Source organism: Pantherophis guttatus, chromosome 2 (genome assembly GCF_059756535.1).
Source record: "Pantherophis guttatus breed Tessera chromosome 2, ASM5975653v1, whole genome shotgun sequence".
In the NCBI taxonomy this organism is placed as follows: Eukaryota; Metazoa; Chordata; class Lepidosauria; order Squamata; family Colubridae; genus Pantherophis; species Pantherophis guttatus.
In genome coordinates, this window is record NC_142064.1 from 210,901,950 (window position 1) to 210,928,892 (window position 26,943).

The window sequence follows — 26,943 nt, forward strand, 5'->3', positions numbered from 1 at the left end:
CAAATGCAAAACATAAGCAGAGGAGAGGAGTTGCACTTTCAGTTTTACTTTCACAGCAGCAAGCAGCTTTACTACAGAACAGTTGAGCTAAGCCATGCCCAACCTTCTTCCTGTCTCCTCCTTGCTCACACAGCAAATACTGTTTGAGTTTCCAAACACCCCTCAACTCTCTCACACACTGACAGGATGCTAGCCAGATGAATACCGATGGATGTTGTGGGCTGAGATATTCTACTCTCCCTCCCACTCTGTTCCAATGCCAGTTGCATTGTATTAACACACTCTGATGCTATGGAGTTACACATTCTACATTAAGTTTAAGGCTGTAAGTGTCAATTTATCAAACGCAAGCACATAGTTTCGTAGTGAAGCACAGGCGTCCAGCTAGTGATTTTATAATCACAAGATTCTTGTATTGTTTAATACTGAAGTACATGGAAAAAGTAAATATATTAACCTATTTTAGGAGCTCATAATTAACCATGTCCATACATACTACAGGTAAGCATAGGGAGCTGCTATTTCTTTTAGAGAGGCCTTATCTGTCAGTCATTTTAGCATGCTAAGCTTTTGCAGCAATGCAAGACATGGCAAAAGAGGAAAGATTTAAAATTAAAATAGTTCTCTAGCTAGAATACTTTGTGAAGGTATTTTAAATACGAGATAATGCCTCTCTCATGATCTCATCCTGGCTATGATTTTGGTGGGAGGTTTTTCCAAGGCACTTGTAGGAAATCACTTCCTAGAGGGGAGTAGCTTGCCTTTTGAAGTCTGGACGGATCACAAGAACCTCGAGGCCCTAAAGACCCCACAAAATCTGTCCCCCAAGCAAGTCCATTGAGCCCAGTATTTCAAGCGGTTTGACTTTGAGCTAAAATACATCCCAGGGAGGAAAAACCTGCTAGCAGATGCTTTGTCAAGAAAGTCACAGTTTAATAATCGGAGAGAGGAAGTTGTTCACATGATCATTCCCCCTCCCAACAGGCAGCTCAAGTCACCACAAGGAGCCAAGATGACCCCAGGGGGGATCAGATGACTGCTACATTGAAGTCTGCACTCCCAACCAACGAGTGGTTTGGGGACAACAGGGACATCCTGACCAGTGGTGAAATGTACATTTTGTTACTACCGGTTCTGTGAGCGTGGCTTGGTGGTGATGGTGGTGGTAATGTGACTGGGTGGGCGTGGCCAACTTTTTTTTTTTTTACTTTTAAAACCATTTTTTCTACAACCTCTTCAGCCGAAGAGGTTGTAAAAAAATGCTTTTAAAAGCCTCTGACAATCCCAGCTGACTTGCTTGATCATCAGAGGCTTTTTTTTCTTTTAAAAATATTTTTTCTACAACCTCTTTGGCCGAAGAGGTTGTAAAAAAAAATACTTTTAAAAGCCTCTGCTAATCAGGCAACTCAGCTGGGATTGTCAGAGGCTTTTAAAAGCATTTTTTCTACAACCTCTTTGGCTGAAGAGGTTGTAGAAAAAATGCTTTTAAAAGCCTCTGACGATCCCAGCTGAGCCGCGTGATCATCAGAGGCTTTTTTTTACTTTTAAAAGCATTTTTTCCGCTGAAGAGGTTGTAGAAAAAATGCTTTAAAAATAAAATAAAAAACCTCTGATGATGGCTCAGCTGGGCATGGGGAGGGGAGGGGGCAGGGATTTTTGCTACCGGTTCTTCGAACTACCCACCTCCATCGCTACCGGCCAATCCAGTCCAAACCGGGAGCATTTCACCCCTGATCCTGACCCTAAGAGATGGTTAGCTTGGAAAGGATCCAAGTTGTATGTTCCTGCCAGCTTGAGGCTTCAAATCCTACAGCGCAGCTACGACTCCTGATTAGCTGGCTGTTTCGGATTCCTAAAGACCCTCCACTTAACCAGAAGGCAATTCTGGTGGCCAAAGATGAAAACAGATGTGGAGGATTATGTTAAGAGCTAAGCTACATGTGCAACCAGGAAAATGAGACCAGGAAAAACCCCTGGGCTTCTCCAATAAGTGGCTGATCCCTGCCAGCCCTGGGAAGAAATTGCCATGGACTTTATAGTCGAACTCCCAGAAAGTGGAAGGAATACAGTATTTGGACTGTGATTGACTTATTTTCAAAACAAGCCCACTTCACTGCCTGCTCAGGATTGCCCTCAGCTAGGAAATTGGCCAGGATGTTTATCAGGCAAATCTACCAGCTACATGGAGTGCCCTGCAGGATCATCTCTGACAGACGATTCAGTGCACTGCTAAGTTCTGGAGGGAGTTCCTGAAGTCCATCGGATTGACCCATGGATTCAGCCAGGCTTTTCATCCAACCACTAACAGGGCCGCGAAGTTCGCAAATGCCATGGTGGAGCAGTACCTGAGATGCTATGTGGACTATCAACAAGATAACTGGGCAGATTTGCTGCCTTTCACAGAGGTGGCTTACAATAACGCAGTGCAAAGTAGCACCGGCCTGACTCCTTTCCAGATCACTAGCAGCATGGAATTTGTCCCCATGCCTGAGCTACTACAAGAGCCACCATCGTCCATGACCCTGGCCAAATGGATGGAGTCGCTGAAGCTGGGTTGGGAGAACACCAAACAAGCATTAGCTGAGCGAAGGCATACAAGAAACAGGCGGATAAACACCTATCTCTCCAACCCCCCTTTCGGGTGGGAGATCGTGTATACCTGTCAACCAAATACCTTAAACTGAAATTGCTTAGCAAGAAACTAGGACCTAAGTTCCTAGGACCATTTTCAATAGTGAAAGTAATTAACCCAGTGACTGTACAGCTTAATCTCCCATGTCTATTAGGGAAAGTGCATCCGGTTTTCCATAGCAGTTTGCTGAAACCTGCAGTCAGTTCACAGCTAAGATCGAGAGATTGTTTAGCACCCAAACTGATGGTGGTACAGAGGGAGACCCACTATGAGATTAAGAAGATATTGTACTCCAGAGTACATAGGAGTCACTTACAATATTTAGTCCACTGGAAGAGGTACCCTTTGTCTGAGGCTACCTGGGTTAAAAGCTGGGATGTGAAAGCAGATAGATTGGTGAAACAATTCCATGATAAGTTCCCTAGTAAGCCCAAGGGTCCCCCTGGGGGTTGGGGGAAAGGTGGTTAGGCACAACAGCACTAAACCCCATTGCTTATCTCATTTCAGGAGCTACTCATCGGCTGAGGGGGTGGGGGAGGCAGCCTGTCAGCTCTGGAGTTATCTTTAAATTGGAATCTTCAGGGCTGCCACAGCAGTGGATGGGCAAGCCGTAGGAATGGTAGGGTGGGGGGGGTGGAGACAGTGTGGAGTGTATAGCCATAACAACATTTTTTTCCCTTGGGAGTCGAGGATGTTCAGCCTGCACCTGGGGAGATACGACCTGCACCTGGGGAGTCAACTACAGTTGGGACAGTGACCTGATTGGACCATGTGATGCCTATGTGGATGCAGGGAAAGGAACTTTGACATTACTTTGGGTGGGGAAAACCCGGGGCTTTCAGCTTTGGGCTTTCCCAGATGTGCCAATATGACATTCAAACTTTGAGGAAAATGCTTGCCTTGGAGTTTTGATTTCGTTGGGGGTGTTACTTGAAACCCTGACGTTGACATTTGTATGTTTGTGCCTTGTTAAGAAATTGCACCAGAGACTTGCATTTAAGTTACATTTGTTCGAATATGCTTTTTAATTAGCTTTCTCCTGCCAATTCCTAAGAATGAGGAAGGCAATCCTAGTGGTATTATGATGGCCACTTAATTGAGTAGCCTTAAATGCTTTGTTGAAAATGATAGTAATTCAGAACTATGCTTATTAACATTGGGAAGCAATGCGAAAAAAATATGGTTCTGTTTATGGGATTCCCATGAATATTTGCTTAATGAGAAAACTGAATTCAAAATACCTATAAGAAAGAGAGTAATATATTTTCCTTTCCAAGGAATACAATGGTAACAAGGCTAGTTGGAGGTGAAAATTTACAATTATACATAATCTGAGAACAAAATTGTGAATAAGCTTAGAAACTCTCTATGAATTATCTATTCCTGCTTGCCTGCGGTGTGGTTTTGTGGCTTCAATCATAATTAGGCTGCAATTTTAAATGAAAACTAGCTCCTTTGGGGAATCTGTCAAACTACATGTACATACACGTGGTTGATTGAAATCAAACAGTCAAACAAAACAATTAGAATTGGAGAGGGGAAGATTAGAATTGTAACTTTCAAATATGATTTCAAAGGCAGAACCTTTCTCCAGCTTCCCTTTAATGATTATCTAGTAATTTAGTAAAGATACCTTGGAAAAACAACCTACAAAGAAATATTTTTTTCTTAGAGTCACTGTGTGTGCTGTTGTTCACAGGACTTATTTGGTTTTTCAGTACATCACATTTACAGTTTTAGCTTACGTTCTGATAGACTCCTGTTTCTCACTAAGATTTATAAATATATGTACAAGGAAAAATGAAATTTGAATCAGAATGATGTGCAAGCCAAGACAGAAAGCATATCAGAACCATGGCAGTGCTTCTACAGACTGCTGGGTATTTCTTAGCACTAATCTCCAAAGTAACTTGAGCTGTTAAAAATGGTGGGCCTTGAAACATCAGTGATTCTTCCAAATTTTATTGAGATTTTGCCAAAGTAGTTGCCAAAGTGCTCAGCATCATTTCCAGTATTTTTTAATCTATTAACCAACCAGCAGAACGATCACTTTCCTTTTTTTTCAGATCTGTCCTGGAATTTTGTGTTTATTTTGTTACTAACATAAAATTTTAGCTGGCAGGGTTTTCCTTTCCCATTTAATTAAACAATTAAGTCCCTGTCTTTGTACAATTTATGTCTTTAGATACATAGAACTGAAAATGAGTGTGAAGTAGTGGTTAAAATGCTAGATTAGGAGTGGGGCTAAAGCAATCAACTGGCTTGGACCAGCATGATTGGAGCAAAATAGTAGATTATGGTGCATAATCTTCAACGAAGAGGCCTTAATTCTGCAGTAATTAATATGAACTGATAATAATAAGGACTGTGTCAGGAATTAATTTGTTTATTGGTGCAATGTCCACAGTACCCTGAGGAAGTAAATCTGAATATCAGTTTTATTTTTTTCAGGTAACAATTAAGATTGGACAGGAACCATGCCTCCAAAGCGTAAAGCAGCTGCCCAAACTCGGGCTGTCATCAAGGGCAAGAAGGTTAAAAAGGAACCAGAACTGAAACCTGAACCAGAGGAAGACAATTTCCTGTCCACCATGGCAGCACTGAAAGCAGCTCCTAAGGAGAAGTCCAAGGCCAAAATTGATACTGCCTGTCAGCTGAGTCATGACAACGGTGCCCAGGTGAGAGCAAAGAGTTTAGGTCAAATGATCACCTGTGTCTGGCTTTCCTTACAACAGGGGTATTCCCTTCCAGATGTTTTGGATGATAGTGCCTGTAAGTGAGCTAAATTGGCTAGGAATGCTAGGAGATGAAGCTAGCAGAGGAAAAATAGAAATCTGTATGCATCCTGCTTCTTCAGTTTCCTCTACATAAGTTTTGTTTTTTCTTTCCATGTCTATTCAAAACACATAGAGTCAGTCTGGAAGGAGAAGAAAATTACTTGGCCAGAAATCTGGGGTTTTTTTCCATGATGAAGTCTCATTAGCTAATAGTTTTTTCTTGGCAGAGGGTTGCATCGCATTTAAATCTAATCAAATCTTCATGATGGTCTTAAACCAGCATACTGCATTGTACTTCATTCTTTAGAATGTTCTCTGCCAGGCCAAGCCAAACAGAAATCTTGTTAGCTGAAGCTGCCTCTCTGGGAGTAATGGGTGGGATGTCAATCAAATTCTAACTTGAATGCATGTCTGTCATAGGTCCTGGACTCCATTACTTGCTGAACAAATAAAATGCAGGACACAATGCTACCTGGCTCAGGTCCCAATAACACATTATTTTCAAGGCCTTGTTTGCCTTGTTTTCATAGTGCTTCTGATGCTGTGTCATTATTCCCTTCCCATTATTTCAATGCAGGTATAGTTTGAAATATAAGGATGGCCCCAAGCCAAATAGGTAAAGGCCCAAAATCAAAGCCCAAAACTACCATTTGGCAGAAGTGCAGAGATTGATGGGTGTTTTGAAAGCAGCATATTCATATTCCCTGCTTCCTCTTTTATCACTTTAGATTTACGAAGACTATGACTGTATGCTGAACCAAACCAATATTGGCAACAACAACAACAAGTTCTACATCATCCAGCTGATAGAGCAAAAAGGGAATTATAGTTGCTGGAACCGCTGGGGCCGTGTAGTAAGTCTCTCGATCACAATCTGTCTGTGTAAACAGAAGGATTGGTGCCTTATTTCTCAACAGTTCAGGAGTCTAGTGGGGGACATGATAGGCAGCTTCTTCCTAAAATGGCTTTTGTATTATTAGCCTCATTATGCCCAGTAATTCCTAACCGCAAGACAAGGTACACAATTACTGAAACCTCTATTATAAAATATACCTCAGTTGAACAACTGTGTTTCCCAAATGACAATTTGCTTTGCTGAATGTAGTGATTGCTGCTATATGAATATCAAGAAAGAAAGGCATTTCCTTGTAACGCGCAGTACCTTGACAGGGGAGACATGCAATCTTGGTCTCCAAATGGACAGCTCTTATAAGTCAAAAGTCATTACATAACAATTCCATCTTCCCTTCCTTAATGGGTCTTCTGTTACCAAGCAAACAGAAAAAGGAATGGCAAGAAAAGACGACAGGATTACAAGTGGAAGATTGATGCTGCTTTTCCCCCTGTAAAATCTGCTGAACAATAAAAAACCTCATCTCGAAGTATTATGGTCAGACATTTTAGACAGTATTCATAACCATGGTTATTATTCATAAGATTTCATTTCAGAGAAGAAAAATCAAATAAACTATTTGCTCTTTGTGTAGTTTTCCTGTGAAAATACAAAATCAAACAAGTTAGTTCCCAATCAAAGCAGCGGTTATGAGCCTGCAGCAAAAAAGTCAAAGTCAAGAAAATAATAATTAGCTAATGCTTCCAATAGTGTATGCTTTACAACAATGTTTGATCTAACCTAAAGCAAAATTTATTATAACAGATAAAATAAAACAGTAAAGAATGAGCTGGATGAGAGCCAGTAAGCTAAAATTCAATCTTGATAAGATGGAGATACATAATAAATTGTGTTAAGCTATGGTTTGTTTCAGCTCTTTATTACATAAGTCATAGTGGTCCAGTTCATGCATAATGCCAAGCTGCTTTATAACTCCTTCATGCATACTCAAATTTCTAGTTTAGTGCCAGGGGTGAAATCTACTTACCTTCCTTACCGGTTCGGAAGCACACGTGCCACGCGCATGCATGCACGCATCACAGGCGCAAGCAGACCTTCTGCGTATACGCAGAAGGTAAAAAACACATTACTTCCTGGTTACAACCAGGAAGTAATGACACCTGGCCAAGTGGGCGGAGCTACGCTCTGCCATCGCTACCAGATTGCCAAAACACCGGTCAAGATTGCTACCAGATTGGGCGATCCGGTCCGATCCGGGAGCATTTCACCCCTGCTTAGTGTGATATGTTGCTGTTTATCAGTGGTTCATTGGTTTTAATAAATAAGCAGGGTTCAACACTGTCCTTCAAGGAGATCTATTCTCTCCAGGATCAGAAATGTAGCATGGAGGTGCTCTGGAACTGTTATCATAGTGGCTCAAATATATGCTATGCATGGGCAGAAATAGCAGACCTGCAGTTGTTATTGATTATTTGGTGAGTTCCTCTTTAGATTATTTTACTGGTATCACTATTTGAAAATCCATGAGACGTTTCAGTTTATTCAAAACAGGGTACCTTGATGGGCTTGGCTAACACAATCTATAGCAGTCCTTTGTCATCCATGCTGGTTAGTAGTTAATTTCTAGATCCAGTTCAAATTGAACTGCAAAATCTCTAACCCGTTTTCTGAAAGAGCATCTCTTTACTTGAGAATCCCCAGTTGGGATCCTGCCATTCATTCATTAGGATTCATAATTAGATGTGTGAGTAGAATTAAGCCCACAAGGTATTCATAGAGATAAGTTCTTCTGGTCTAAAAAAGACAAAATGCAGGAAGCAAACATAAGAAGATAATCTGGGGCTCTTCCCAGACCTTTTCCCCTTAATATACAGACTTCCTATCCATGGGTCAGAAGAAAAATATGCAAGAGTAAATTGTGCTGCCCTAGAGCTTGAGCTTTATTCTGCTTTAGTGACAAGACTTTGGATTAATACTGATCATGTGGAAGAGCTCAGATTATACTCCTCATCTAGGCCTTCTGATCAAAGATCCTGATTTTTTTTCTAGATTAATCTGAGATTGCAGCTAGTGACTGGGATAGTTGTCTTCTTTTCCTTCAGAGTTGATTTTATATAAGGCTTTAATTTTCCAGAAGACCTTGGCAGAAAATCTCTGCTTGAAAAGAGTTGATTTCTATCAGCATTGATCATAATATGTCTTTTCTTTTTGTGTGGTGTGTGTGAATTTGAAAAAGAAAAAGGCTTGTTATAGGCCTCAGTACATTTATTTATTTTGATATTCGGTGAAGAAGAACAGGGGATAGTGAAAATGTCAGTACTGAGCTGGAGAGAGTGAATGAATATGAAATGAAGACAAGCCTTCAAATGTTGAGGCTAGAAAAACCATGTTATCAAGTAAGCCTAGTTTCATGCTATAAAATTCTAATTGTGGTTAAAGTTCAGATGTATTCAAAACTGGGAAATAATCTAAGACCTGGCAGATGATGCCATCATAGCTTTAAAAAAAAAGTCAGCAAATGTTGGAAACACTTTCCTGATAATTTAAGGCTAACAAATGTTCTGTGACTTTCCAGGGGGAAGTAGGGCAATGTAAACTCAGCAGTTGTCCAACCTTGGAAGCTGCCATAAATGCTTTTGAGAAGAAGTTCCAAGAGAAGACAAAGAATAAATGGGCTAATCGAGAGAATTTTATTGCTCATGATGGCAAGTATACCCTCATTGAAGTACAACATGAAGATAAAGAGGAACAAGAGGTGACAGTAAAGGTGAGTGTTCAAAGAGTATACTTTTAAGTAGTATACACTGGGAAGTAAGTGGACCTGGAAGTATAGATAGATTTCTGGATGGTTTTCTGTAAAAATGAATTGAGATCAGAATCTTTGCTTAAGGATAGAAAGTATAATCAGTTCAACCATATTTTCTCAGGACATCTGCTGGTTCAGACAAATGTATAAGTGCTATTGCAAAACCATCTCTGGTCTTCTTCCTGACAAAGTGCACAAGGACATCCCTTGGAACATTTCTTAATTTTGCAAAATGTGATATTAATCCGATAAACTTGATTAATCTCTGGTCAGTGTTAGCTCCCAGTTCAAAAAATTAGACAGAAACGTAACTATATTTTGTCTACATTGTCTTCTCTATGTCGTTCTAGAATTGCTGTAAATCTTCAACAAATTATTTTCCTCTCAGTTCCAGTAACGTGAAGTTATCCAACTCTTTCTCCATTTTTCTATTAATACCTTCTATCTGACTTTCCCAAACTTCCACTTTGTTGGTAATACTAGATTGGGGATTGATAGTACAGATGTAATTGTATTTAAAGAAATTCCAACTAGAATACTACATAAGAGAAAAGAGTATTTTTTTCCCTGACAAACCTAAACACAAGAAAATTCCTTTGAGATAGGATAAATCGGAAGAGACGAGTTCTACTTTTAAATGGGAGATTCAGACTAAATTCTGTGCAGAAACCATTTTTTGATATTAGGAGAAAGATATCAAATATTTGAGTTGCAAAAATTTGAGAGAAGAATTTATTTCAGCAGGATAGAAATAAAGGACTCACTTTGTATATCACTTAAAATTAAAATATAAAATTAAATATAAAGTATTACAAGATGCAAACAAGAGGAGAATTGGGTTTACTAAATTTTGAAATTGCATTTCACTGCTTATTATTTGATCTGGATGAAAGAATGGATGTTTCTGAAAAACAAGAGGCTTTATGAGTTAGAAACTAGGAAGTCAAGTACCTAGAAGGTTTAGAGCTAGAAGATCATAACCTATGGTTTGGATTACATGGCTATTTATGGTAAAATTGAAATTAATGTGGTTATCAAAAACTATTTCATTGCATTTATCATATTGAGAGTATGGAGTAGATAAACCCAAAGGCACGTTTATAGATCTCAGCTCAAGAAACATATTATAAAAGAAAAATAGCAGACAAAGGCAAGTGATTGACATAGTGGGAACTGTTGGAAAACCATCAAGGGTAATTCAAACTTAGATCAAGAGAGCAGTTAACAGCAGAAAGAGATAGTTGTCAATACAGGTAGTCTTCGATTTACAACAGTTCATTTAGTGACTGTTCAAAGTTACAACAGCACTGAAAAAAGTGACTTATTGACCATTTTTCGTACTTACAACCATTGCAATGATCAAATTCAGATGCTTGGCAAGTGGTTCATATTTATGACGGTTGCAGTGTCCTGGAGTCATGTGATCAGCTTTTGCGACCTTCTGACAAGCAAAGTCAATGGGGAATCCAGATTCACTTAACAACCACGTTACTAGTTTAACAATTGCAATGATTCACTTAACAACTGGGGGCATGAAAAGTTGTAAAATGGGGCAAACTCATTTAACAAATGTTTCATTTAACAACATAAATATTGGGCTTAATTGTGGTCATAACTCAAGGACTACATATAGTTTTCCCATTTACAATTATCAGAAAGATTTAAAATGGATAAAAAGACTTATGGCATGTAGCAAACTGAGACAGAATTTGAAGTACAATTGTGCATTGATAACAAACATTATAAAATACATAAATGCTGGTTAGAATTTGAAACAAAGGTTTAAGAATGTATGATAAAGTTGGCTAAGAACTTGGTTATAATATACAGATGGGTCAATGGGAAAATATGTGGTTAAAAGTATTGATGTTTGCATTGTGTTATGATCTCAAAGAGAATTTTTATAAAATGATGTATTGTTGGTATACAACACCAGAGACATTATGTAGAATGTATAAAGGCACTTCAAATTATTTTTTCTTCTTTATGTCAACTCTGAAGCGAACCTGGCTGAAGCCATCTTGTGCTGCCTCATAATTGCCACGAACTCTGAGAGGGGGAAGAGAGGGGGGAATTGATAGGCTGGCTAATACTCAAAACAAAAATTTTTCTTCTGGGAACCATGGTGGTCCCAACAGGTGGCAGTTGAAGGAGGAGAGGAGTGACCAAGCAGCCTGCCAGGCTATTGGACAATGTGACCAGTGACATCTGGGGATGGGAATATTTGCTCTTTTAATTAGCGGAAAAACCACAGGAACTTTTAGAATGGGTTTTCACTAGCTGTGCCGATATGATGTATCCAATAAACATGTTCTTTGAGGAATCTACCTGCCTCAGAGTTCTGCTTTTGGCAGATGCGTTACTCAGAACGCTGACACTTTATATTAATTTGTATTTACTTTTTTTAAAGTTTTAATAAAAATTATAAATGTATAAAAATAAAATATGTGTAAGTCAGAGTACCTGTTGGTGAAATGGAGGAAAAATACAGTCATTTGATAACTTGAGGCAGGATGGAAAGAGAAACAATGTGAGTTTGACCAATGCAATTTTATGCATATTTACTCAGAAAAAAAATTGTCTCATTATTCTGAGGAAAGCATGTATTGTAGTGTGCATTTAAGATTAATGCTGCCCTGTTAGAGGAACTGAATTATGTAAATTCAGACCCAAATTATTCTTCTTGTCTTCCAAGGTGGACGATGTGGATGGAATGAAGTCATTTAAACAAAAGATACTGCCTTGCACTTTGGACAAGCACACCCAGAATCTTATGACACTCATATTCAGCAATGACATGTTTAAAGAAGCTATGCAGACCATGAATATAGGTAAATGGTGGAGGGGCCACTTCTCTGACGCACAAAAGAAAACCATCACTTTTTTTTATCTTGTTTCCTCTAGGTGTCATTTATAATCCAATTGTACAATTAACAGATATTTTTTTCAGAATGATTTTATCTTTGGTTGGTCTAGTATCAAGTCAAGTCAATTAAAGTTTGGAAGCCTGGGGATTAAATTGTTTAACAATAGCACTAGCAATAGCACTTAGACTTATATACTGCTTTACAGTGCTTAACAGCCCTCTCTAAGCAGTTTACAGAGTCAGCAATTGTGCCCCCAACAATCTAGGTCCTCCTTTTACCCACCTCAGAAAGATGGAAGGCTGAGTCAACCTTGAGCCTGGTGAGTTTTGAACTGCCAAATTGCAGTCAGCTGGCAGTCAGTAGAAGTAGCCTGCAGTACTGCACTCTAACCACTGCGCCATGGTGGTGCAGATTCTTCTCTTGGCTTTCTTCACAAATGATGTCCAACTTGGAAATCACTGTTAATGCTCAGTGTGAAGACCAAAAAAGAACACATATTTAAATTGCCGATAGTATTCCAATCCTGGTGGCTTTCACCACTGACTTGTAAATATCCTGGAAGTGTTAGATTGATCAGTATGGAAATGTCTTATGTCTGTTTCCCTGCCAGATGTAAAGAAGATGCCACTGGGAAAGCTGAGCAAACAGCAGATTGCCAAAGGCTTTGAAGCTTTGGAAGCTCTTGAAGAAGCTCTAAAGAAGCAAACACCTTCCCAGAAGAAGCTGGAGGAACTTTCATCTCGCTTTTATACCATTATTCCCCACAACTTTGGTCGTAATCGGCCTCCATCCATCAACACACAGGAAGTTGTCCAAGCTAAGAAGGATATGCTTCTGGTAAGGAGTTCTCAGAAAGGGACCAACCTTCACATTTTATCAATTATCAATAAAAATTTATCATTTTATCAATAAATTGTCATTAGGGAAGATTTCTATCCAAATTTTATGTGGCTAAGCTGTGATACTAAATACATTGATGACCTGCCTTCGGTTTTGCGTTATCTTTATTAACCTCTCCTGGCAATCATTGGTTGGCTTGGGATGCCTAAGCTAGCTGACAAAATCAGAGAATTGAAGTGAGTAACAAATGTGCTTCTTTGTGGCTGTAAACATTATATTCTGGAATTATGCTTTAAAAAAGAGGTGGGCAATCCTTCGTTCAAAATTTGAACTCCTTTGTGATTGCCCTCAAGTTCCTCTAAAATCACACAGCTGAAATTCAGTATAACACTGCAGATAAGGATAGTATGCCAATTTCTGATAATTTTCTAAAAAGGATACTACAGATAATCCTCAACTTACAACAGTTTGTTTAGTGATCATTCAAAGTTAGAATGGCACTGAAAAAGTGACTTATGACCATTTTTCACACTTATGGCTGTTGCAGCATTCCCATTGTCACATGATTTACATTTGGATGCTTGGCAACTGGTTCATATTTATGATGGTTGCAGTTTTCTGCATTCACGTGACCATCTTTTGCGTCCTGACAAGCAAAATCAATGGGAAAGAGTAGATTCACTTAACAACCATGTTACTACTTTAACAACTGCAGTGATTCACTCAACAAATGTGGCAAGAAAAGTCATAAAATGGGACAAAACTCAAATTTCTTTGACAAATTTAACAAATTTCTCACTTAGCAACATAAATTCTGGGCTCAATTGTGGCCATAAGTCGAAGACTACCTGTATTTTACTATAATTAAAGCATAAGTAATACCCTAATAAGACACCTAGCACCAACTAAAGCACTCCCAAATTGAGGAAAAAAGGCGATGATTCTGGCCCTGTCTTCTCCGAGGGCAACATCTCATCACCACCAGGCTTCTGTAGTTCTTGATTGTGAAACAAAAATCACATTTTTCAAAAGGTGGCTCCTAACCACAGAAGAGTTGTGCATTTTTTAAAAAAGGATTAGAATTCAGTCATCCTGTGAAATAAAGCTCTAGTATTTCACACCCTTCCATCTCATGCATCTTTGTGTTCATATTAGCCCTAAAATTTAAAAGGGAAATATAAAAAGTTGAATAAGATGAACACTTCCTAACAATTGTCCTTGGACATCTAGGTCAGTGGTAATAACATAGCCTGACATGCTTTATAATGGAAGAAAAAGCTACTGTATTATCTGAAGTAATACACATAAAACAACAAAAATGCCAGCTGAGCTCTTGCACTTCTTAAATGATAAAACCACAGATCAGAGTTTCCACCTAGATGCTTAATTAATGAACCTTTTTGCCATGGAAGTGTAGATTGTATATCTATACTTCTATAGTATACAATCAAGATAATAGATGGTTAATGAATTGATGGTTAAGAAAGAAATCCAAGTGGAAGTCCACTCTCAGGCATAAAAGCTCACTAGCTCTTAGTCCTCTCTTACCTGACAGATCATGCTGAGGAAAATTTGGAGGAAGGAGTGTTGTAAACTTGACGAAACATGGGATGTAAATCCAATAACTAAAACATAATTTTGAATTAAAAAAAAGAAGTTTGTTATTCTTCTTTTCAAGCCAGCAGATGCATGCATTCAACTAGTTCAATTCATTGCTAGTAGCGTGTTCCTAAATCTGTTTATTCCAAATAATTTCCCCCTTAGTTTCAGTGGGGCTGGCTCTTCTGGAAATGGATCCAGGATAACAGCCCAAATGTGAGATTAGTGCTTCTGTGTGCATCTCATCTGCATCCCAATGTTGGTGATGACTGGCTTACTTTATTGGTAGGTCCTAGCAGATATTGAACTGGCCCAGAGTCTACAAGCCCAAAAGAAGGAGGAAGAGGAAGAGGAAGAGAAGGAAATGGTGAAAGAAGTTCTGCATCCACTGGACAAGGACTATGGGCTTTTGAAATGTGAGCTCACCTTAGTGGCGCCATCATCTGAGGACTATAAGGTAAGATGGCCCTACAAGCTGTTTCTTATTTGCTTTAAATATTGAGGTAGCACTCAAGCAGTTGTGACTGGGCAATCAATACAGGAACGTGTGAATAAAGGATAAAGGACAACATGTGGGATAGCCTCTTCCACAGCTAGCAACTAACTCTCCTATTTATCTCAGTTCTTTGATGTTCACTTTCTTTATTTCTCTTCCTCTCTACCCTACTAGCTGATTGAAACCTATGTGAAGAAGACTAGTTCCACTTACCAAAAGCTTCGTATCATGAATATTTGGAAGGTGAACAGAGAGGGTGAGGTAAAGTTGAAGAGGAATATCTCCTTCCCTGTTCTGTTCTAGGACTTAGATTTGTTTCTTTCTATGTTAAGATCATGTTGGTTGAAGGAAGCAGGGTTATTCCAGCACATGTAAAGGGTGCCAGATTGGGGAAGATTGCCCATAGGAACATACAGTCAGAACTGATACCTAAAATTAAGATCTTATTTCTTTGATCCTGGTAACTCTGATTCTCAGGTCCCAAAGGTGCTTTTTCAAGAGGCAACTGGACTTTCTGCTTTTTCTTTGAAGACAGTTCTCTTCTCATCCAAGAAGCTTCTTCAGCTGAAGGCAAAATGCCTTCAAAAGAAAAAACAAGAAAATCCAGTTGCCTCTGGAAAAAAGCACCTTTGGGACAACCATGACCTGGATGACTGAGAATCAGTCTTTTATAAAAAAAATCAGTCTTTTATAAAAGATTTTTAATTTTTAAATATCTTTTAGTATTTTATACATTCAATTTTAAATTGGTTTTAAAAGTTTGGGGTTTTAAATTTGTCGGGGCCAAAATTATTTAATTTGATTTTATTCTACTTTTAAATTTTGTATGTATGTGTTTTATTGTTTGGCTGTGCACCACCCTGAGTCCTTCGGGAGTAGGGCGGTATAGAAATCAAATCAAATAAATAAATAAATCTCCATAGACACTGATTCTCAGGGCATGTGCCAATTGAGGCACAAATATTTTTGAGATTCCAAACGAATGATTGAGATCAAAAGCCTTGCAATCCATCTGACCAGACCTACCTCCTGAGACATTGGGGGGAGGGGGGGCACAGGTAGATGATAATACCACTTTCAATTGTGAGACATCAAGACTTCAAAGGACTATATGTATCCATTGGCAGAGTAATAACAAGGCCATTTACTAATTAGAAGTCTTGTCCTTTTCTGCAGTAGCAAAAAAACCTCTATATTGGGGATGACCAGTCAGGTATGCAAATGAGTCTGTAATTCAACAACGTGACATGGGAAATTCATGTTTGGCTTTCTACCTTTCCTTTATTCAAATATGACTTGAAGAGGAGCAAAGATGTTACTTGCTCAGTTCTCTTGTTTCATTTCCTAAACAGAGCCAACGTTTTAAGACTCATGACCACTTGGGAAATCGGCGTCTACTCTGGCATGGGACCAACATAGCTGTTGTTGCTGCCATCCTGAAGAGTGGCTTGCGCATCATGCCCCATTCTGGTGGCCGTGTTGGCAAGGGAATTTACTTTGCTTCTGAGAACAGTAAATCAGCAGGCTATGGTGAGGTCACATTCATTATTATTCTACCATTTGCTGCTCTCCCATTGACTCTCCTCGCTACTGCTACCTGTATCCTAAGAGTAAAACAAGGGAAGAAGAGACAAGAGAGCCAATTTGATGTAGTGGCTAAACCACACACATACACAAGTCTTTCTCCTCCCTCTCCCTCTCTCTCTCTCTCTCCCTCCCTCCCTCTCTCTCAACACATATATACACTATATACATACACATACATACACAAACATGCATACGCAGGAACTATATATAAGAGCCAGTTTGATGTAGTGGTTAGGGCATCATGCTAGAAACCAAGGGTTCTAGTCTCGCCTTATAACACAAACCAGGTGAGTGTGCTTGAACTAGTCACTTTCTTTCATCTGGAATAATAATTTATCTCCCAATATCACATCCACATTAAAATGCCCTAAAAGGTTGCACAACTCTGATAATTGTTTTATCATTTTTGTACCTTTCAGTCAGTGTTGACTCTAAGCAACTGACTGGACAAATCCCTGCAGTTTTCCTGGCAAGATTTCAGAAATGGTTTGCCATTATCTCCTTGTTAGAGCTGAGAGAGGGTGACTGGCCCAAAGTCATCGAATTGGGTTCCTGCCTAATTTTTTTTATTTAATAATAATTTTATTATTAATGCCAGTTCAGTGACAAAAATTCTAATACAAATAAGAAAATAAAATAATAAAATAGAAAGTGCAGGAAAGAAAAAATAGGGGGGGGAAATAAGAATATAATGAAGAAGTGAAATGACTTCAACACAAGTGTAAACAATTGTAGCAAATTAACATATTGTTTTAAAATACAACCAGTGAACTTTTCTTCCCATATCCCATCTTTTATCTATAAACAAATCCTTAAAGGCTCGTCATTTTAGTTCTGGTCAGCAAAAGTCCATTAAGAGTTACCAGAGATAGAAACAAATCTATTTTAATCTTTATCAAATAAACCAACTTTATATTCCTTCCTTTTATTTTTAACAATCTTGATCTTTAATTCATTGATTCATTTTTATTTTTTCTTTGTCTCTTCTCACAAATCCTTCAAAACTTTAACAAGCATCTTTTGTAAATTATCCAGGTCACTCTCTTGGTTTCTAATTTGTATATTCCTTTTAATTATTAATACATAAGTCAATTTATTTTGTATGTCCAGTTTAGCAGGTTTTTCCATATCTTTCTTATAGCCTGTCATTTTTAAATCCACTTTCAGATCAGCCTCAGGCTTCTCCAGTAAAACCTGTTCTTCTTCCATAACATATTTTAAACACAAGTCTATCTATAGAGGCAGACAGTCTTAAAATTAATTTCAGAGTTCATTGTTAAAAAATATCCCTCAAAATGTAGAATGTTAAAATATTTAGCTCAATTCTGTATTAATTTCTGTGAAATTTAAGTGTTCTTTAATTAATATCTTTAGTTCCTTCAAGTTCCTCTAGTATCCAAACTTCAAAGTCCCTTCCTATATTTTTTTAAAGAAATAATTCAAAACAAAAGCATTTTCCCATTGAAAGGATTCTTATAATTCCAAAATTTTATTTCAAATCCATTTCCAGAATCAAAATTCTAATCATTGTTTTGCTATTTTATTTCAATAAAAATATTTTTGGTTAAATTCTTAAACTTGTATTTAAATTTTCTTTCACTAAGGATTAAAGGAAACTCACCCAATGCTATAAAACCTATCAACCCAAAGGTTCCCAGGAGCTGAACCATTTAGTTAGCAAACAATTTCCAAAAGTCATTAGAAAAGGAAGTACATGAACCCAGTGTCATTTCAAAGGCCCAACTGCGTTTTGAGCAAGATGGCTATTCCCTCATCTCCCAGAGTTCTAAACCAGTGGTGAAATCCTCCGCGGTTTGCTACCAATTTGCTGCCCGCACATGCGTGGTGCACGCCAAACATGTGCTGTGCACGTGCATGCGCACCAAACACGCTGCATGCGTAGTGTGTACCAAACACATGCTGCATGCACACGCATGCATAGTGCACGCCAAACGCATGCTTTGCACGGAAAAGGACGCTTAACAAGGTAAGTAGAACAGCGAGGGGGGGAACAGCTGTGCCGCACTATTTAGATTCACAGGATTTCCTGCTTTCTAGCGAATATAAATCGCACAGCACAGTTGATCGTCGGAAATACCAGTTCGGACCAACTGGTAGCTTTTTTTTACTACCGGTTTACTGAACCAGTAGCTTTTATCACTACCAGTTCTCCCGAACCGGTGCGAATCGGTAGGATTTCACCACTGCTCTAAACCCACCAGAGACCACTGTCTCTGCGAAGAGCAACTGTCTGGAGCACTTGAGGGTGATTTCAAATCCTCTCCTTGTCTGGAGAGGAATCGCTAAGAGTTTGTCTACTCTGTGGTCCTTAATTCTGCAGCAGTTGTCAGCTCTGTTTTTAGCAGCTCTATCTTCAGTTTGCCATTTTTTCCTCAGAAATCCCAGCTGGGTTCATGTTTGGGGTGGGATTAGAATTTACAATCTCCCAGTTTTTGACCTGGTGGTTTAATGCTGTAGGCCAAAATTCAGGGGCAAAATGGCTCAATCTCATTGGTGTAATTTCACTTGGTTTAAGGGAAGAATGTATAAGTTTTAAGAAATGAAAAGTAGACCTCTGGTTACCATTCTCAGCCTACTTGAGAAGAGGGGAATCATTCTGCTGAATAACTGGGTCTTTTCTCAAAGGTGTTAAAGGCAACTGTACTGTTTTTTTCTTGAGGAAGAAGTAAATGTTTCGCTTCTCCTCTAAGAAGCTTCATCAGTTCTGATGGCAAGGGGACGGAAGGATAGATACTGACAGTTGAGACTGGACGGTGGGAAGAGGGAAGGATGGGTTCTGATGGGATGGGGGGATGGAAGGATTGTATTTCTTTGCAATCATCTGGTTGTTACCAGTCTCTGAGGCCTCAGTGGTCTTAACAACTCCCAGAGAGTGCTAATGATCAGATGACTACAAAGCAATATAATCCTTCCATCCCCTCCCCAAATCCTATCAGAACTTATCCATCCATCTGCCCACCATCCAGTCTCAACTGTCAGCATCTATCCTTCCATCCCCCTGCCATTAACTGAAATGAGATGACTGAAAATCTCCACAGACAAAAGACTGTTTTGTTGTTAGGTTTTGATGGCACCATGGTGGGGTATGGTCAGGCCGGGCCATGGATTGCCTAATTCCAACCATGAGGTTAATATAGCTTAATAAATCATGTTTCCACCTCATGGGCCAACAGCTGAGAACCTCAAAATGGCATTTTCCCAAAGCATGTAAAGCTGGATTCTAAGGAACCAGCACTTGAAAGTACCCAAAAAAAGCACCCCCAAAAAGTGGGTGGAAATAGGTTGTAAAAAAATGCTTTTAAAAGGTAAAAAAAGACTCTGATGATCACAGCTGTGGCGCGCGATCATCAGAGCCTTTTTTTTTCTTTGCCTTTTAAAAGCAGGAAGTAACGACACACGGGTGGGCGGAGCCTTGTGCCGTCATTGCTACCGGTTCTCCAAACCACCTGCCACAATCGCTACCAGATCGCTCGATCCGGTCCGAACCGGGAGCATTTCACCCCTGGGTCAAGGGCTATATGTGAAATGTCTCCATTTAGAGCAAAGAAGTAGAATATCCAAGTAAAAACTTTAAAATTTATCTAAAATGAATGAATGTGCTGTATTTGGAGGGTCTTTGGCTGCAGGAAAATCTGGTCATGACCCCAGAGTGAAATGGAAACCTGAATTTCAGTAGTGTATGAGACTCAAACCCTGGTGGTAGGAAGCTCCCTTTCCATATTTAATCAGTTGAGCATCTGTCTTCCTTTCTCTCTTTGCAGTGGGCACCACCTCCAAACGGGAGGGAATCATGCTCCTGAATGAAGTGGCCCTGGGCAAGGTGTATAACATCACTCAAGATGACTATTCATTGTGCAAGCCTCCAGTGGGTTACGATAGTGTCAAGGCTTGTGGCCATACCGAACCTGGTAAGTTTAAAGACTTGCAGTTTAATAACTTGTAGCCTGATTAGCTCTTGCTAATCCTCTCAATTTCTTAATTTGCATTTGCTTTCATGTCCTTAGACCCTGCATGTGATAAAGAGCTTATCCTGGATGGGAAAAAAGTGCTGATACCACAAGGAAAGCCCATTGTTATGACTAAGTACCAAAACAGCAACTTCAGCCAGAGTGAGTACTTGATCTACCAGGAGAATCAATGTTGCATCCGCTACCTGATCCAGCTCCATTTCTGAGGCTTTCTTGTGGGCTCCTTTTTCTGCTGGACTCCACCATTTGCTGGCTCTCATCTTTCCAGTGCTGAGTGGCTATCTTAAGAACCTGACTTTAATGTTAACTATCTAGAGTTATATTCCCCAGTTCTTCATCCAGAATTCATTCCGTAATCATGGCTTCTAATTCTGCAGAGAAGAGTGTGATGAAACTACCTTGTTTGAAGTATGGTGGCTTCCATAAGGCAGATTAAGACTTTGTTGATGTCCAACAAAACAAAGATGAAATCATTGCCAGACTATTGCTATAAAAGGTATCACGGCAAGGGCTAATGACTTTTGGAAATCTCTTGGATCCGAATAGTCTGAAAATAAAAGAAACTCTATTAAATCGAATCAGTGTCATCCTTCTGTATTTTCTTCTAGAGGGTCACATTTAAATACTCTTGCTAAATTTCATTTGTTAAGATGATCTGGTAAAAATTAAAAGCCAGGATGATGAAGGAAGCTGTTTGTGAAGAACAAGGTTGGGTTAAATCTCCACTTTAACGGAGGTGGCACAGTGGTTAGAGTGCAGCACTGCAGGCTACTTCAGCTGACTGCTAGCTGCAGTTCGGCAGTTCAAATCTCACCGGCTCAAGGTTGACTCAGCCTTCCATCCTTCCGAGGTCAGTAAAATGAGGACCCAGATTGTTGGGGGCAATATGCTGACTCTGTAAACCACTTAGAGAGGGTTTTAAAAGCACTATGAAGCGATATATAAATCTAAGTGCTATTGCTATTGCTATTCTCCAACATTATGCTACAGACATATGCATTCTCCTGAACCATTTTTCCTTTTTTGTCATTTTTTTGTCCAACAGATTTAGCTTGATGATATTTAGTTCTGCTAGTGAAAATGGGCTCCCGAGCTCCGTTTTCACTGGCAGAGGGTTGCAGGAGCCTGTCGCAGCCAAAAACGGAGCTCGGGAGCCCATTTTCACTTGCAGAGGCAGGGCTTCACTGCCTCCAGGGCTGCCCCGCAGGCCAGATCTAAGTACCTCACGGGCCGGATCCGGCCTGAGGGCCTTAGTTTGACACCCCTGATGTAGATGCTCTGAGAAAAATGGCTTTACACATTATTAAAGGTTTCATTCACTATCTTCCCTTCATATATAAGTTCAGAAATTGCTGTTAAACATACATAACAGCAGACATAAGAATTATTGCTAGAGCAGTCAAGAAGGGAGGGGAAAAAAGGACCCAGTGAAATTAAAAGTAAGCAGAAAAGGGGCAGGCTTTGGCACATTCCTGCATGTTGTATTCTCTCTGCAATCCCTGCATAAAGCCATCACTGTTCTTACCAATGTATGAATGGAATGGAGGAGGATCATCTTGACTATTTCTGTTTGGAGAAATCACAAGGAGTTTTATTTTTATTTATTTATTTTAATTATGCATTTGTGATGGTATTCTTTTTCCTTTTTTTTCTTGCAAAATCCTCTTTAGGTTTGTTACACAATCTTCCTCAGAAAAGCTTTACTTATGGTGCAGGAATTTGAGAGAAATGGGCACTAGAGGGGTGTGTAAGGACAGTGACAGATGCCTGATCCTACTTCTTGTCAATCTTTTGCAATGTTTTCTCCTGCTGATATGTTGGGACTGCCGCTCCCAGAATTCCCAGACATCATGGCCACAATTAAAGATATTGATTGCATTGTTTGAGAGTTGAAAGTGTCAGCCTGGAAAAGCTATCTTTTGTTTTCCAAAGTTTAGTTCTGCTAACGGTAAATACAAGAGGATAGTAGGAGAAAAATTAGTATGGCACACACACTCTTAACTTGAATAAGGTAGCATGGCCATTAGAGCTTTTCTCTAACTCTGTGATGAATATGCTTCATTTCTATCACAGTTCTCTTATCTATATATAGTTTCATCACATTTCTCTTATCTATACATTTATAGTTCCCATCTTCGTATATCACTATAAATTCCATGTATCTACAAGGAAAAAGAACAATTATAGGTTCGAGGTATGTGTAATGTTTCAATCCTAAAGGAAACCAGCTTTGATTGTCTTTTGGAAGGGTAGGCACTGAAGCTGAAGCTCAAATACGAAGATGAGAAGAGATAACTCATTGGAAAAAGACCCTGATGTTGGGCAAGATTGAAGGCAAAAGGAGAAGAGGACAGCCAAGGACGAGGTGGCTAGATAGTATCAATGCAGTAGGCATGAGTTTTGGCAGATTGAGGGAGACAGTGGAGGATGTGGGGTCCGGCAGACACGATTTACAACTGAATAACAATAAAAATGTGTATGTTGGGAGAAAGACGATATTTAACCCAGGGGAGTTAAACATCTCTGAGGGAGATGTTGCTTAATGAGGCTGATAGAAGCAGCAGTTTGTAGCTACTGTGTTGTAAAGAGCTAAGTATTGGTCCATGGAGTTCATTATAGTATTGCCTAATCCAAAGTTTTTCAACCTCAGCAAGTTTAAGATAGGGAATTCTGGGAATTGAAATTCACGCATCTAAAGTTATCAAGGTTGAGAAACACTGACCTGGTCTAATAGAGAGTTGCTCACCTAGATCTCATCCAGAAGTATTTAAATCCACAATACTGACGTTTAAAAATGGAAATTTATATTGCTTTAAGCAATTCTTTTAACAACTACACTTTCTTTGTGCAACATCACTAGAAAACTTTGATGTGTCTACCTACTCAACAGGCAGAAATACACATCACACCTATCAAAAAGGATTAGCATTAATAATATTTATATGGTGCCATTCAAGCAGTTGCAAAGGAGAGAAACTAAATTGCATGAGAGGTTCACGTTTCATCCATTAGTGGCACTATTATCAATTCAGGCATGGATGTGACAGAAGTCAGAGCTAAAATTAGCACAGTGTCTCACTAGCTGCCCTCATCGGTACCATGCCAAAGAAGAATACTGCTCTTTGTTCTTTTGCAACAAGTTGTATCTGACAACAAGTGGTCTCTTGTCATCCATTGTTCCCTCAGTGAAACCTGCATGCTACTAAACCAAAACAAACCAGCATATGGAGAGATCTGCCATCCCATAGCCTTTGCATTAGATAATAATTTCTATTTTAAAATCAACACGTAATTTCTCCACATCATCTTCATCATCTACAGATCTCAAGCATATCTATCTTTTGTTTAAGATCTTTATGAATCTGAAGTTTTGCAAAAAGTGTCTTTCGATACGCCTTGCAAATCTATGCTAACCAATAGCTGAGCATGGAGAATTCCAGCAAATCTCTGTTCTCTGTTTATTTACAATTTGTTAGTCCCTGAGTCACTGTCCCCAAAGTTTCAAACATTCTGTGAATTATCAATCAGCCTTTTCCCATTTCCAAAGATGCAAAGAACATTTTAGCATTTGCATACATAGATATACATAGTCCATACATTTTCCCACATGTATTTATATACATCTGTCCAATGGCTTGCAAAATATTCCTCCTGGTAGAAGTAAAGCAGAGGAATATTGACTTTTAAAATTATTAAAAAGTATACTGAGCAGTCTAAAAAAAACTTCTGCCGTTGTGCCAGATGAATACATCAGAGCAAACCTAGAAATAGCATGCCAGCAAAATTGCATTTTGAGGTCTGCTTAGGTTAGACAGAATGAAATGCTAGTGAGGAGTGCAAAATAAAAAGCAGCTCCTCTAATGGAAGAACAAACAGACCTAGAAACACAGGATGAATTGGAAACGGGAGTTTCTTCTTTTTTGGAAGCAAGGGGGGAGGGGGGAAATGTAAAGATGTTTTTTGAAAGTTGCAAGGAATCAAGTATCTTGGAAATGCATGCAACATTGTTTGCTTGTGAATATTCTGTGGAAGAAGAGGTTCATGTACCCCAAGAAATAGGGAAAAGTCGGTATCTGGAAATGCTCATCACAATCTGAGATTGCCATTTCATGCAAAGTGAAAATGTGATTTATATGGCTTGGCATTGTTACAGTATATGAAACCAGCCCAAACTATCAGTGGCTTGTAAACTGTAATTTATGAAAATGCGAAATGTGAATCCAGCCACATTAGCTTAAACAGCAAAACTCAATTAAAATAACCCATAACTCTGATATAAACCCAATTAATATTAGATTACAATTTTTGACTTTTGGTTAAAAAAATAACCTAAATTTTAATAGCAAAATAAGTGGAAATATCAGGTCTCAATGTCATTAGACCATATGTTAAATGTCAAGGTTTCCACGCAATGAACAATGAGGTAAAAGTCCTATTCTTTCTTAGACCACATTACTCTGTTTGCTTTAGGAAAATCCAGCTGTTTAATTGTATATGTCACTCAAAGCAGGTGCTGTTCACATGCATATAAATTGCCATGTGAATTTTTTTTCTACTGCCAATTTAAAAATTGATCTGTGAGTTGTAGGAAATGGAATAGGAGGCTTCTTTTGACTATTGGATTATGGTTTGAAGAATATATGAACACAAATCCAGTTTTTTCATTTTATATATGTCTCCATTTCCCAAGCTGCTCTTATTCCATGATGATTGGCTTTCCATCTCTGATTGCTGGATCTTAAACGATGCCCTTGAAGTGATGTCCCAGTGCCTGGAGGCCGTGAGGGTCTGGATGGGGAGGAACAGGCTCCGACTCAACCCCTCCAAGACTGAGTGGCTGTGGCTGCCGGCGTCCCGATATAGTCAGCTGGTGCCATCGCTGACTATTGGGGGCGAGACATTGGCCCCCACAGAGAGGGCGCGTAACTTGGGTGTCCTCCTGGATGCACGGCTGTCTTTAGAAGAGCATATGACGGCCGTGGCCAGGGGGGCTTTCTATCAGGTTCACCTGATACACCAGTTGCGCCCCTTTCTGGATCAGGACTCCCTATGCACGGTCAATCATGCCCTCGTTACTTCCCGCCTGGACTACTGCAACGCTCTCTACATGGGGCTCCCCTTGAGGAGCACTCGGAGGCTCCAACTGGTGCAGAATGCAGCCATGCGGGTACTTATGGGGGCGACATGGTGCTCCCACGTGACACCTTTCCTGCGTGAGCTGCATTGGCTTCCAGTGGTCTTCCGGGTGCGCTTCAAGGTATTGGTTCTCATCTTCAAAGCACTCCATGGCTTAGGGCCCAGTTATTTACGAGACCACCTTCTGCCTCCGATAACCTCCCACCGGCCAATATGCTCCCACAGAGAGGGCCTCCTCAGGGTGCCGTCTGTCAGGCAATGTCGGCTGGCGACTCCCCGGGGAAGAGCCTTCTTTGTGGGGGCACCCGCCCTCTGGAATGAGCTACCCCCAGGGATACGACTGATCCCGGACCTCCGGACCTTCCGCCGGGCCCTGAAGATTTTTTTATTTCAGCAAGCCGGGCTGGGTTAAAAAATTTTTAATTGGGGAATTTTATGGGTAAGGGGTTTTAAATTGGGGAAGCCAAAGATTTAATTTCGTTTTAAAGTATTTTAATATTTATATTGTGTGTTTTTAATTTTGGCTGTTCACCGCCCCGAGTCCTTCGGGAGAGGGGGCGGTAGAAAAAATTTAAAAATAAAAATAATAAATAAATAAATAAATAAATAAATAAATAAATAAATAAATAAATAAATAAATAAATAAATAAATAAATATCTAATAAATCAAATGAATCCCAAAAATTTGGTTTCCTTTTGCATTAAACAATTATTTTTAGTTTTTTAGGCCTATGATTTCGAACCCAGAGCTCTAACTTAATAATGCCTATCTTTTACTTATCACTTGCATATGTTCTCTTTTCCTAAACAAACAAAAGATGGAATGAATGGTAACGATATTGGTTTGCCTGTCTTGGCTTCATGGTTTAGTAATGGAGGGGCAAACTCTAACAAAACAATAAAATAAATGGGTTAGAGAACAAGTTCCTTTCCCCATTTTAAATTTAAACTACTTTCCACTAGTCCCTGCTTAGCTGGAAGAAAACTATCAGCATAAATTTGCTGTTCTTATTGCAACCATCCTTGTCCTGTCCGTTCTGGTTTATCATGCAAGTGGTGTTGTCTTCATCAAGTAGAGGAAGGGGACTAGTGGATTGGCCTGGTGTTTTTGCCTTTCCTTCTCACAAACTGTTTCTAGACAGTGGGAGGGTATTCACTGATCACGCTCCTTTCTGGGGGGACTGGAGAAGGGAGCAGGAGAGTTTTGATAGAAGGGCTTATTTAGCCGTCTGTCAAACTGCACTCCCGGCTTTATTTATTTAGTTATCTATCAGATTTATGTAGCCGTCCATCTGACAAAGGTGTCCCTGGGCAGTGTACAATAAAAAAGAACAATAAAACGTATCTTAAATACTGTTATC

At 39.4% G+C, this 26,943-nt stretch overlaps 1 protein-coding gene across 2 annotated transcripts in view; it reads left to right on the forward strand.

Annotated features, from left to right (window-relative positions):
• The window catches only part of PARP3 (poly(ADP-ribose) polymerase family member 3), a 24,533-nt gene extending 3,509 nt beyond the window's left edge, over window positions 1-21,024 (forward strand). For both annotated transcript variants that reach the window (XM_034439871.2, XM_034439862.2), the window contains 10 exons: window positions 5,084-5,310; window positions 6,138-6,263; window positions 8,838-9,029; window positions 11,764-11,899; window positions 12,546-12,772; window positions 14,664-14,831; window positions 15,045-15,131; window positions 16,223-16,400; window positions 20,240-20,386; window positions 20,483-21,024. In XM_034439871.2, coding sequence (XP_034295762.1) covers window positions 5,110-5,310; window positions 6,138-6,263; window positions 8,838-9,029; window positions 11,764-11,899; window positions 12,546-12,772; window positions 14,664-14,831; window positions 15,045-15,131; window positions 16,223-16,400; window positions 20,240-20,386; window positions 20,483-20,652 — 1,632 coding nt within the window. In that variant the 5' untranslated portion in view covers window positions 5,084-5,109 and the 3' untranslated portion in view covers window positions 20,653-21,024. The remainder of the gene's footprint in view (window positions 1-5,083; window positions 5,311-6,137; window positions 6,264-8,837; window positions 9,030-11,763; window positions 11,900-12,545; window positions 12,773-14,663; window positions 14,832-15,044; window positions 15,132-16,222; window positions 16,401-20,239; window positions 20,387-20,482) is intronic.
• The last annotated feature ends 5,919 nt before the right edge of the window (window positions 21,025-26,943 follow it).